This window comes from Sorghum bicolor, chromosome 1, assembly GCF_000003195.3.
Source record: "Sorghum bicolor cultivar BTx623 chromosome 1, Sorghum_bicolor_NCBIv3, whole genome shotgun sequence".
In the NCBI taxonomy this organism is placed as follows: Eukaryota; Viridiplantae; Streptophyta; class Magnoliopsida; order Poales; family Poaceae; genus Sorghum; species Sorghum bicolor.
Window position 1 is genome coordinate 16776491 of NC_012870.2, and position 12204 is coordinate 16788694.

Below are 12204 nucleotides of genomic sequence, written 5' to 3' on the forward strand. Positions count from 1 at the left end.
GAGACAAATTCAGATTTTTTTAACGTAAAAAAGGCTAATTTGGAGAGAAGAATAAAGAAAATGATAAAAAAAAATAGAGTGGAATGCCAGGAATACTGGACAAACAAATACATATATTAGAGTAATTGAAAGTCTCCACAACGAAAATAGTAAATTTCTGAAGTCCAGTATTAGCAATATCTCAAATTGAAACCTATTATAGCTCGGTCCAAGAAGACCTTGAGCGTCTAGTAATAGTAGAAATCGTCGTCGTCGTCGTCGTCATGCAGCTCATGCCTGCCGTCCATGGGACTCCACAGGCAGCTCATGCACCGGTAATTGTTCCTGCCGTTAAGGCTTGTCGCTCCGCAGTTGGAGCACTTGCCGTCCTGCTTCGGGTTCGCTTGCTGCGAGTTGGTCGGTGGCTTGGGCGCTGCAGGTCTCGGCGTCGTCTGCGGTGCCGGTCTCCGCCGCGGCGGCCTCGGTTGCGGCTTCGGCTTCGGCTTCGGCTCCGGCGGCCTCGGTGGTGCTGCCTGCTGGCGCTGCGCCGCCGGCGGCGGCGGGGCGGGTTGGTTGGCCGCCGGCGCGGGGGCCGCCGCGGTGCCAAGAGGAGGGTGCTTGGCTAAGAGCGCGTCCCAGGCGGCCTGGATGAGCTTGAACGCACCGTCGGCGGCGGCGCTGGGGTTCTTGTCCGGGTGCACGAGGAGGCAGAGCCGGCGGTACTGCTTCTTGATGTCGTCGTGGGTGAGGGAGCGGCCGGGCTTCAGGTCCAGCACGGCGTACCAGTTGCGGGTGCTCCGGGCCGCCGCCGCGTGGACGTCGTAGGCCGCGACGATCTGCGGCGTGCCGGGGAGGTCCGGCGCCAGCCTGACCGCGGACTGCATCCACTGCCTGGCGGCCGAGACGTTGCCGGCGAGGAAGCACTTCTCGGCGAGCGCGTGAGCCTTGCGCGCCTGCTCTTCCTTCTCTTTCTCCACGGAGGAGTCCGCCATGGACTCTGTCGTCGCGCTGGAGCGGTGTTACGACGGCGAGTTGCGATTTTGCGATATGCCATACACACACACGCGCAAGGGTTCGCCGGCCCTAGACATCACCGTTTCTGAATATATATAGGCAAGGCAAGCAAGCATGAGGTGAGGAAACGAAAACGAGGTGGCGTTCGAGTTCGAGTCCGTACTGGATACGGCCATACGGGGGCAGCGCGAGGCTAATCTATCTTCCTTTCTCGTGTAGAAAACATGATGGATTTTTTTTTTCGAAACTAGTAGAAAACATTGGATTCTAAAGTTGATCGGATTCTAAGGCCTCGTTCAGTTCCCAAAATTTTCAGATTTTCCATCACATTGAATTTTTAAACGCATGCATGGAGTATTAAATATAGACGAAAATAAAAACTAATTACACAGTTTGGTCAGAATTGACGACACAAATCTTTTGAGTCCAGTTAGTCCATGATTGGACAATATTTGTCAAATACAAACGAAAGTGCTACAGTGTCGATTTTCTTAAAAATTTTGGAACTAAACAAGGCCTAATCCAGAACCATGAGGCAAATATGCATGCAACTTTGTTTTTTCTAGAGAGGAAGTGTTTCTATGACTTTCAATTTTTAGAAAGTTGTAAAGTAGTAACTTTTTGCATAATATTTTGTAGGATGTCACTTATAATCATAATATTTTCCCAATGTGTTGTTTACATTAGTTTATAATACAACTTACGATATCAACTTTTCTGTATAATCTTGTTCATAATTATCAAGGAGAAATTTTTCATAACAATTTGTCAACATAATATTCTAAAACAACTTTTATATATAATACATTTACGATAATACTGTAACTTATAATACAAGTTTTTGTTGTTTTAACTTTTGAAAATATTTAGGGAGAACTTATCTAGCATAATTGTTTACATAATTCATTCTAACAAACTCCTCAACCTAAAAAAAATGTTTGTAGTAAAAATGGCTATGTTAATATAAAAAATAAAAAAGCAAAGGAAAAACATATTGTTTGCCTAAATGGCCATTCAGTGCCTTTACACACCATTTATAACCAACGTATGATAGTATGTCAGTTTTGTTTAAGGAAAAAGTCTCCATAACCTCCAAACTATATAGGGTGGATTATTTTACCCTCGAAACTATAAAACCGGATATTCTACCCGCTAAACTTTTTAAAATCGGTCAAATAACCCCCCTTGAGTGGTTTTGGAGGGTGGTTTTGTCTTTTTTTCTTTATTTCTGTTGAATTTTTGAAAAATCATAGATAAATCATAAAATGAAAAATCTAAGCTTGTTGGACTCCACATGAGTAGATCTGCAAGTGGACATATAATATGACATGCTTTATTACAAAATTTTTGCTATAGACTTAAATCTATGTTTTTTTATAATTAATTAGAATAATTCATATATGTAGTTTCTATTATCTAATTATGGTGATTTTTTTTGATGAGCTAATTATTGTATTGTTAAAGTATAGTAAAAGTTTTGGATCAAATATAACTTAGTTATAGATTTATTTAGCTTTTATGCTTCTTAAATCTATGTTTTATCTATAACTAAGTTATATGTGGTCCAATACATATGAAACTTTTACCATAGTTCAAGCATACAATAATAAGTATACCATAAAAATTTCACCATAATTGGACCATAGAAACTGCATATATGAATTATTTTAATTAATTACAGAAAAACATAGAATTAAAGCTACCGCAAAAAATTTGTACTAAAGTATATTGTATTATATATTCACTGTGTAGATCTACTCATCGTGAGTCCAATAAAATTCAGTTTTCCATTTTATGATTTTTGAATGATTTATATGAATTTTTAAAGATTTTGCAGAAATAAATACAAAAGAAAAAGACAAAACCATTCTCCAAAACCGCTCGAGGGGGTTATTTAACCGGTTTTGAAAAAAAAATAGGGGGTAGAATATCCGATTTTATAGTTCGAAGGGTGAAGTAGACTATGATGAATAGTTGAGGAGGTTACGAATCAGTCATTTAGCCTGGTCCCAGGGAAGGATCTAAATTATCTTCCAGAAAGTGTTAATTAGTAAGAGCAACTTCAGACCAAGTTCTCAAATTAGGCCCCTAAGGGGGTGTTTGGGACTGCTCTGCTCCACGTTTTTCAGCTCCGCTCCATGTCTTTTAGCCAAACAGTTTCAACTCCACGCACTCAGTTCGAGAAAAAATGGTGGAGTTGTGAGAGCACCTAAAGAGGTACTCCACGAACTCTAGTTTTTTGTGGAGCTGCTCCATGGTGGAGTTTGTGGAGCAGAGCTCGTGGAGCAGTGTCAAACACCCCCTAAAACTCTATTTGCAGGCTAGACTAAAAAAATAAGAACCCAAAATTACATCTAACTCCAGCCTAGCACCCTATCCAACAGCCCAACACCCTATCCAATAGCCCAACACCCTATCCTTTCCCAGTGGAGTACCTCGCTCGCACTAACGCCGACGAAAACGAAGAAGAGGGGTGGGCACGACGATGGAGACCGACGGGGTGGTGGAGATGCGCCGGTGAGGTGGAGACCGGCGTGTGCACGAGCTGCGACTCTGCTCCCCTCGGCAGCAGGAGGCGGCCGGTGAGGGCGGCTAGCGCGCGTGGGCGGGCGCCGCCGCGGGCGTCGAGCCGCGGCCCTCCTGCTCCTGCACGCTGGCGCGCGGCGGCCCTACAGCGGTGGCGGCAGCCCTCGAGCGTGGCCCAGCGTCGCGGCTGCGTGGGCGACATGGCGGCGTGGGGCCGGGCAGCGGCGGTTCCACCGTGCGCTACCGCGTGCGGGGCGGGGTGGGGAGGGAACTGCCAGATCTGAGGGGCTCAAACTAAAATTTGAGGAGACTTGTAAAATGGAAGCTCAAATAGAGACTCCACTGAATGATTTTTTGTCAAAACCTCTAAAATTTAGGGTAGAGGTTCAAGTAGGGGCCTGGGGTTAGAGTTGCTCTAAAGAGCTGTTTGCAGAATAAGTTATCTTAGACTAAATGTCGGAGATTTTTATAGATTTTGGAAGATCTGTTTATAAAAAATTTGGGCTGCATCCTGGGCTACAATCCCATAGCTCAGGGCGTGAATCCGCCCATGCCTACTTCCTCTATTTGAAATAGTGTAAATACATAATAAAATAGATGTATCGAAAAAATTAAAATGATTTATAATTTAGAATGAAGTAAATTTTTTTTACAACATGACATTAGCATTACGTGACTTATGAGTGGTTGCTACAACATGGAATCGTGGTATCGTGTGTCACAACAACCAGTCATTATTAGTGTATACGGAGGGGCAGTAGGTGTCGCTGTGTTTTGACAAAAACCCTGCATTGAATGTGCACGGAGTGTCATCTCAATGCCGCGTCATGCATGCAACTGCTTCCTTCTCCTGCTACCTTCGCCCTTAAGCAACATAATCCTTTATAACACCTTCCTCATCCACAGCTCGTCATCACAGATAATAATTCTGCTTTCCATTCCGCGTCGCGGAAAAATGGTGATCGTTGATCCGAAAGCCCTGGCCTCCGCGCACCAGTTCACCGTCGTCATCGACGGCGTCGAGACGGCCGTCCACGAGGAGGGCGTGCTCCGGCGCAACGGCGGCACGGTGGCCGTGGTCGGCCCGGGCGTCATCGAGGTGAGCCGTTTCCAGCACGTGGTGGTGCGGGGCGGCGGCGGAGGCGTCGACGTCCGCTTCTCCCGGTGCGGGTACGCGGCCGCCGAGGACTGCGGCGCGGCGTCGTTCCACCGGTGCGGCGCGGTGCGCGTGGGCGGCGCCCGCGGCGTGGCCGTGCGCCGGTGCCGCTCCGCCGACGTGGAGCGCGTGGCGGGCGCCGTGGCCATCCGCCGCTGCAAGGGCGCCGTGCGCGTCCGCGGCGCCGGCGGCGAGCTCCGCGTGGGCCGGTGCCGGGAGGCCGACGTCGGCGGGTGCGCCGACGTCGCCGTGGCCCGGTGCCGCGCCGCGCGCGCAGACTGGTGCGGCGCGCTCGCGCTCGGCAGGTGCGGCTCCGCCGACGTCAGCCGCTGCGGCGCCGTGCGCGTCGACCGCTGCCGCGACGCCACCGTGTCCGGGTGCGGCACCGTGGCCGTGCGCCGGGGAAAGGTGAACATGGTGGAGATGGGCCAGCAGGTGCCGCCGGATTTCTACGAGCAGACGATGATGTATCAACAGGGTGAACCTGCCCTCGCCACGCCGGTGGCAATCGTGGTGAAGTAAAAGGAGATGCGTACTACTGTCTGCGTCGCCACGTCGTACGGCCGATGATAATCTTATTCGTATCTATGGTGAAAGTATGTGTAATACTATTATCGTGTATATATTGTGAAGACGAATTCTGGTTCGATTACTCTCGGACTCTTGGTATTGTACTAGTAATTGTTGTAATATTATGCAAATTAAACCTTCGTATCCAAAGCATATATGTCGTGTTTCATCTTAAAACATTGTTCATATGAATGTAAGTATTTTTGTGGATAACTGGATAAGTAATGTTCTGTGGCTGATACTCGACCCATCTGATCATGTTCTCTAGTGTTGGCTCCTCGAAAAAAAAAGAGAGTTCTCTAGCGTTGGCTCTTTCCAAAAAAAAAAGGTGGGTCCGGAAAGAAAGGGGCAGAGGTGGCCTTGTTTAGTTCCGAAAAGTGAAAAGTTTTCAGTTCTGTAGCACTTTCGTTTGTTTGTGATAAATATTATCTAATTATGGACTAACTAGGACCAAAAGATTCAGCTCGTGATTTACAGCTAAACTGTGTAATTAGTTTTTGTTTTCGTTTTATATTTAATGTTTCATGCATGTGTCACAAGATTCGATGTGACGGAGAATCTTGAAAACTTTTTGGTTTTCAGGGTGAACTAAACAAGGCCGTAATGGGTGGGCAGTGGGTGAACACAGCCAGCACCGAGGCTAAGGCGGTGGACGATGGACGAGACTACGATGACGATTAGGGTTTTACTTTTGCAACCATGTGTGGGTGCCAGCCTTAGAAGAAGGGGCTAAGGGCACTTCCAGTGTGCAGGCGAACCATGCAAGCAGTAATAAAACGAACACAACTTAAAGTTCGATAGCTGTAGTGTGTACATGATTTGCGGGCCCATATAGAACAATAAAAAAATATATGAATGAGCAGGTGGCGTAGATGAGCATGTGTTGGGCTCGGTTCTCTGTGAACGCAGCGGATGTATCGAATATTTTAATCGACTTGGTTCGCATTCTCGGCAAGGTTCACTTTCGAGTTCTGATAGCCTCGGTTCGACGCCTCTAGTGTCTCGGTTCGTTTGCCACAGCCCTCGGTTCGATTCCACCTGAACACTGGAAGTGCCCTAAGAGGCAGCAATCGGCCCGATGGTGATGGCGGGTTGCGGGTAATGAGTGTCGTGGTGGCGGAGAAGATCTGCATGGGCGATGTCGGCGGTGGGGGCGAGGAGTTACTGATGAGCTCCTATATTGGGATTAGGGAAGGGTGGGTTCGTTTGGTAGGGATGGACGGCGGCTAGAGAGATCACCGATGGCCTAAGTTGTTGTCAAGTTGGATGGTGGCAGGGCTCACCAGAGAAGAAGAAGAACATGGACGCGCGCAGACAGAGCGGGCGCGTGTGTGTAGGTAACCTTATCGGCTCGCGTGCGTCAGAGAACGGAGAGCTTATAATTCTTCATACGACTATCTTGACATTTTTAGAAAAAAAGAAAAATCTACTAGGTCAATTGAAGCTCACAATGGAGATATCGTGTGTGTTTGGTTCAATGCTTCGATTTGGCGTATCCCATGCGTGTTTGGTAATTTTTTTTCATCCGCACGGTAAGCTCATAAATTTAGCCGAGCATCGAGCGCAATCCAAACTTACCCTTCATGCTTCACATTTTTTAGGGTCTTATACTGTCTCCAACAGACTATGCATTAGACTATTCATACCCCAAATGCATCGTTGATAGGAAAAAACCGTCCTCCAACATAGTAGGCAAACGGAGTCCCTATTTTGCGTCCAAGGTGACAGGGGACCCAAAATTGCGTTGTCTCTCTCCTCAAACCCAAATTTGTGCCGTCAAGACAGCGTAGGAGACAGACAGACAACATTAGGGTGGGGTGGATAACAACGTCGAGGCAGGGAGGCAAGTGGGGGGCACTACTAGATCAGCCTGCGGACGACGATGGCGAGGCGAGTCCGACGATGATGGCGAGGTGGGTCCAACGGCGACGGTGAGATGGGGGAGGCGGAATGCGGTTGGGTTCGCTCATCTCGACGACGTAGGATTAGGACGTGGCGCTAGACCAGACGAGGGACCAGCGCGCCGGTGAGGCCGTGAAGTGCGGAGGTGCACTCTAGGGCGTGGATGAGGTGGAGCTTATCAGCGGAGGAGAGGTGGGCGGCGCTCGGGGGCTCTTTTTGCGTTTGTTGTTGGAGTTCGCCAATTTTAGAGATGTTTTCCTTTCGTTGTGCGTGACTCAAATGATGAAATACATAGGTCATTGTCGACGAAAGCTGGTCGGCAGTCTACCTTGGGGTATACCCACGGTAGTAGTTTATCGGTAGACGGTGCGCAAACTACGAACTCGATGGTGACGCAAGACACGGACAAGCTTTTTATCCAGGTTCGGCCGCCGAGTTGGCGTAATACCTACGTCCTGCGTCTGGTTGTATTGATTTGTGTTGAGAGAATATGATATGATCTAGGGGGTCCCTTGCCCCTCCTTATATAGTCTGGAGGGCAGGGTTACAGATCCGGAAACTAATCCTAGTCGGTTACAATTGCCATGGATAATTCGATATCAATTTCTATTCTAACCGACTAGAATCCTGCTTGATCTCTACATCTTGTTTCCTTGCGCGAAACTCCGGGTTGTCGGATCAAGCCCTGAACTCGTCTCGTAATGGGCCAAGCTTCCTGGCCGAAGTCCAGCCGTAAGGGTATAGGGGTTTATACCCCCACAGCTAGTCCCCGAGCACCATGTATTGTGATGTAACACGCCGTCTTGAGCTTCTTCGATCAGTGAGACTTGACGTCTTCAATAAGTGGGAAAGTCGCCCAAACAGTTGCAACGGTTCTTTGACCAACTCGAAAGACAGTTGATCAACATCGACATCGAAGAAGCGAGTTGTTCGAAGAATGCGTGGTGCTCTAAAAAAGATTTTTTCCTGGTGAAGTGTGCCCACTTTACTTTTCTAAAAAGTATAGACCTCAAAAAAGCAAGCATATTCACCGCAAGGTGAAGTGTGCCCACTTAGTCCCCGAACCTGGTAGCAGGTGACGTAGGCACGTGGTGCCAGGGTCAAAATAAAAGTCCTCAAAGAAATTCTGTAACTTAGATGCATCGCCAGATGCATCGTACCGATGTAGTCCCCGAGCTTGCTGGAAGGCGAAGTATGAGCCTTGTAGCAAGGTCTAAAAAATTGAATTTACCAGTCCGTCTGCAATTGAATAGACTAATCGACCAGTCCCCGGGTGTATAATAGTATGACGACCAGTCCCCAAGCACCAAGTGCGCTCCTTAGAATTCTGCGCTGCTATACTGTACGACCAGTCCCCGAGCATCGGGTGCTCGGTGGTCGGTGCAGCCTTTGAAGTTCCGAGCTGATAGACTGGGCGACCAGTCCCCGAGCGTCGAGTGCTCGGTGGTCGGTGCAGTCCTTGAAGTTCCGAGCTGATAGACTGGGCGACCAGTCCCCGAGCGCCGAGTGCTCGGTGGTCGGTGCAGTCCTTGAAGTTCCGAGCTGATAGACTGGGCGACCAGTCCCCGAGCGTCAAGTGCTCGGTGGTCGGTGCAGTCCCCGGATTGTTGACTCTGTGGCATATTTGTCTTCTTTTTATTGAAACGATCTTTTCAGTTAAAGTTGACATGACGAGACCTCCTGATGGGTTGTCAGATGGACGCATGAAAAGTTGCGCCTGGCAACTGTACAGCCGCCCTCTGCGTGGTTTGAGAAAAAGGGAACCATCAATTGGTACGAAAACTCCGCCGCATTAATTGTCTATAATCATTATAAACCGAAACGCCGCATCCGCCGCATGGCCCGCTCACTTCCCGATAATACGGGAAGTGGGAGAGGTGGAGTTGCGGGTTATAAAAACCTGACAGTTCCCCCGGTACTCCTTACCCTGCCATTGCCCTCAAACCTTCCATTTTCGCCTCCTTCAATCACCTGCATCTTCGTAACCCAAATTCACTTCTCACCTCCAATGGCGAAGAGCAACGCCAAGAAGAGGGCTGAACTGATGGCTAAGGAGTGGAAGAAGTCCCGTAGCACCACCAAATCCCTCGGTGACCTCGTCGACATGGGACTCCTGCACAGCTCGGAGCTCGGCGGCTGGAGAGCACCGGAAGGAGAAAGCTTCCCCGACCCTCGTGCCGGTGAGATCGTCGTGTTCGAAGATTTCATTAAGAGGGGCTTTGGGGTTCCGGTTCATCCTTTTCTCCAAGGTCTTCTTCTGTATTATGAGATCGGGATTTGCAATCTGCACCCGAACTCAATTCTCCTTATTTCCACGTTTATTCATCTGTGCGAGGCCTATGTTGGCATAGAGCCGCACTTCGATCTTTTCCGTTACCTTTTCTGCTTGAGGAAGAAGGGAGCAGTTGGAGGCTCTAAGGTTGCAGGTGGAGTGTACCTCAACCTTCGTGATGGAATGAAGAATCACTACCTACACTGTCCATGGAACACTTCCTTGACCGAATGGTATAGGAAGTGGTTCTACGTCAGGGAGGAACCGGGCAGCTCCACGTTCTGCGACGTGGGGTACATTCCCGAGAAGAGGGTAAGCTGGACCGACCGCCCGGAGTTCGACGGTCAAGTGGCGGATCTGATGAAGTTGATCGACTGGTCGCGCCTGGATGGGCTTGGCGTGGTCGGCAACTTCATTTGCCGTCGGGTGATGCCCTGCCAGAAGAGGGTGCACTCGGCGTACGAGTATTCCGGAAGCGTGGACCCGACCAGGATGCGACCGGAGATCTTGGAGAAGGCAGAGGTACAACGGCTGTTGAATGAGCTGTTCAACTTTGCGGACGGAGGCTTCATTCGCGGCAGTGATCGGGTGCAAGCCTTCAAGTTAGGCCGACCAGCACCAAAGGTATGTTGCAGAGTATTTCATTCGTATATCGTCCGTAGCTGACTCATCTTTGTTGTTTTTGCAGATCGGCGATGTCGACCGGTGCACAGTGTATGTATCACTGGCACCGGGGATGGAGAATCCTGCGGGAGAAGACCTGCCAGAAGTCGATGCTGCTAGGTGTACTCGTTACACCAGCAGTGAGGAGGAACAAGCCCGCCCCGTCCCGACCACCGAAGAGAGGGTAGCGGGGAAAAGGCCATTGCCGGCAGATTCCTTGCCGACACCGGAGTTGCCGGCAGATCTACCGGCGGAGAGTAGCCAAGCGCCGAAGCGTCGTCGGCTTGTGCGGATCGTTGACGACGATGACGACGACGAGGAGGCTGCACCATCGTTAGTCCGACGGCCTCGGAGCCGCCCAGATAATGCGCCGACCGCTACTGATCGTGTGGCCGGCGACCCCCCTGCACCGCAAGTTGTCGAGATGGGGGGGCAGGTGCCGACCGGCCGGGCGAGGAGGAGGTTCACCGCGACCCACCGTCGATCGGACCTGTAAGTGTTCAACTTACGTATTTTGGACTCCTCTTTGCTTTTTTTTTTTATTATTATACTTTTGTTCCTGTAGTGCGGCGTCGGATGTCGACCCCAGCCAGGCTGCCAGCCAGGGGACGGGCGAGCCTGTCCGTGCTGCTGAAGATACGGCCCCCCGGACCACAGAGCAGCTTACAGCTGCAGCCGCGCTTGGGAGCACCGAGGGGCTCCCGACCGCGGCACCGACTACGACAGGCAGCCCGACCAGGGCTGAAGAGGCTCCCCCAGCTGGCTCCACAGAAGAGGAGGGAAGAGCCCCGACCCCTCCTCCTGCCGGGGGGAGTGGAGTCCCCACGCCGCCCCGAGCAGGAACCTCTTCGGCTGCAGGCTCCCCGGGTCTGGTCCGGGGGCCAGTAATGCCTGGGACCACCACCGGGGGTGACGCAGCGCAGGAGGAGAAAACCCGGGCGGCCTCCGATGACGAGGTGGAAGAGATTGAGGGTCGTCCCCGTGATGGCCGCCAACACGTATATGTGTGGCGCCAACGCGGGGATCACTTTATCGGGCATGAGGAGCTCGCCGAGACCGAGGAGGCCGCCAGGGTGGAGCGCGCGGCCAAGCGCCTCGTCGACGAAGTCAAGGTAAGCGACTTTTTGTACTGCTGTACACTCTATGCCTTTTCTTGCATGGTCATTATATGTTCGCTTTGTAGGGCGTAATGAAAACGGCAAAGTACCGGAAACGGTGCTTTGACCAGATAGAAGGCGTCGTCAGCTCGTAATGAAAACAAGGCCCTGGCCGTGGAGGTAGACCGGCTGCGATCGGAAGTCGGGGAGAAGGTGGCCGAGATGAGCGCCCAAGAGGAGCGTCGTCTCGACCTCACTCGTCGCTTGGCCGACCAGTACCGGCAGCGAGAAGGTTAGTCACACGCTCCGAGCAGCATTGCGTACTTGTGTAGTTTGCTGTACCGACCGGTTTATGATTCACGCAGACTTGGAGGAGGAGGTGGCGCGCCTCCGACAAGAGAAGGAGCAGCTCAGCCAACAGCTCGCCGGTGCGCTGGAGTCCGGGCGGCGAGCAGGAGAGGAATTGGGTCGGAAAGACCGGGAATTATCTGGTAATGGGTGCCGCCTTGCTAGCTGCTGCTTGTCGCCCCTTTGTTTGTTTGGTATGCCGAAGATAACGCTTTGTTTCGTTTGCAGTGCTCAAGGTGAACGCCAAGAAGCACCTGGATGACCTGATCAAGGACCGGGACTCCTGGAAGGTCAACTGTTGCAGGATCTGGAAAGGAGTGTCCCCGGTCTTGGACCTGATCAGTCCCGAGCTCCCGGAGAGCCAGCCCCGCGCGCCACAGTTGACCCCGGTCGAGAAGGCGCAACGGGCGTGGGACTGGCTCCAGCAGTTCGTGAAGGACGCCGGGGAGTTTGCCGGCGCGCACGTCCTCAGCATGGTGCGCGCCCACTACCCCCTGATCGACTTGAGCAGGCTGGAGAAGGGGTACCCGAAGGAGGTCGGCCCACAGGAAGCGGACGAGCTTCGGGGTAGTCTGCTGGACTTGTCGTCGACAGTGATCGGCGACATCAATCTGTGCGGAACGGCCACTCCCCCCGACCAGCCGAGTTCAGATAGGTCGGCCAGGGAGTTGTCGGGC

At 51.1% G+C, this 12204-nt stretch overlaps 2 protein-coding genes across 2 annotated transcripts; one reads left to right on the plus strand and one right to left on the minus strand.

Moving 5' to 3' along the window:
• On the minus strand, window positions 228–971 carry LOC8065138 (atherin). The gene has a single exon (XM_002466875.1). It carries the CDS (start codon window positions 969–971, stop codon window positions 228–230), a length of 744 nt encoding a protein of 247 aa, XP_002466920.1.
• LOC8065139 lies at window positions 4238–5482 on the plus strand. The gene has a single exon (XM_002464300.2). It carries the CDS (start codon window positions 4337–4339, stop codon window positions 5195–5197), a length of 861 nt encoding a protein of 286 aa, XP_002464345.2. The 5' UTR covers window positions 4238–4336; the 3' UTR covers window positions 5198–5482.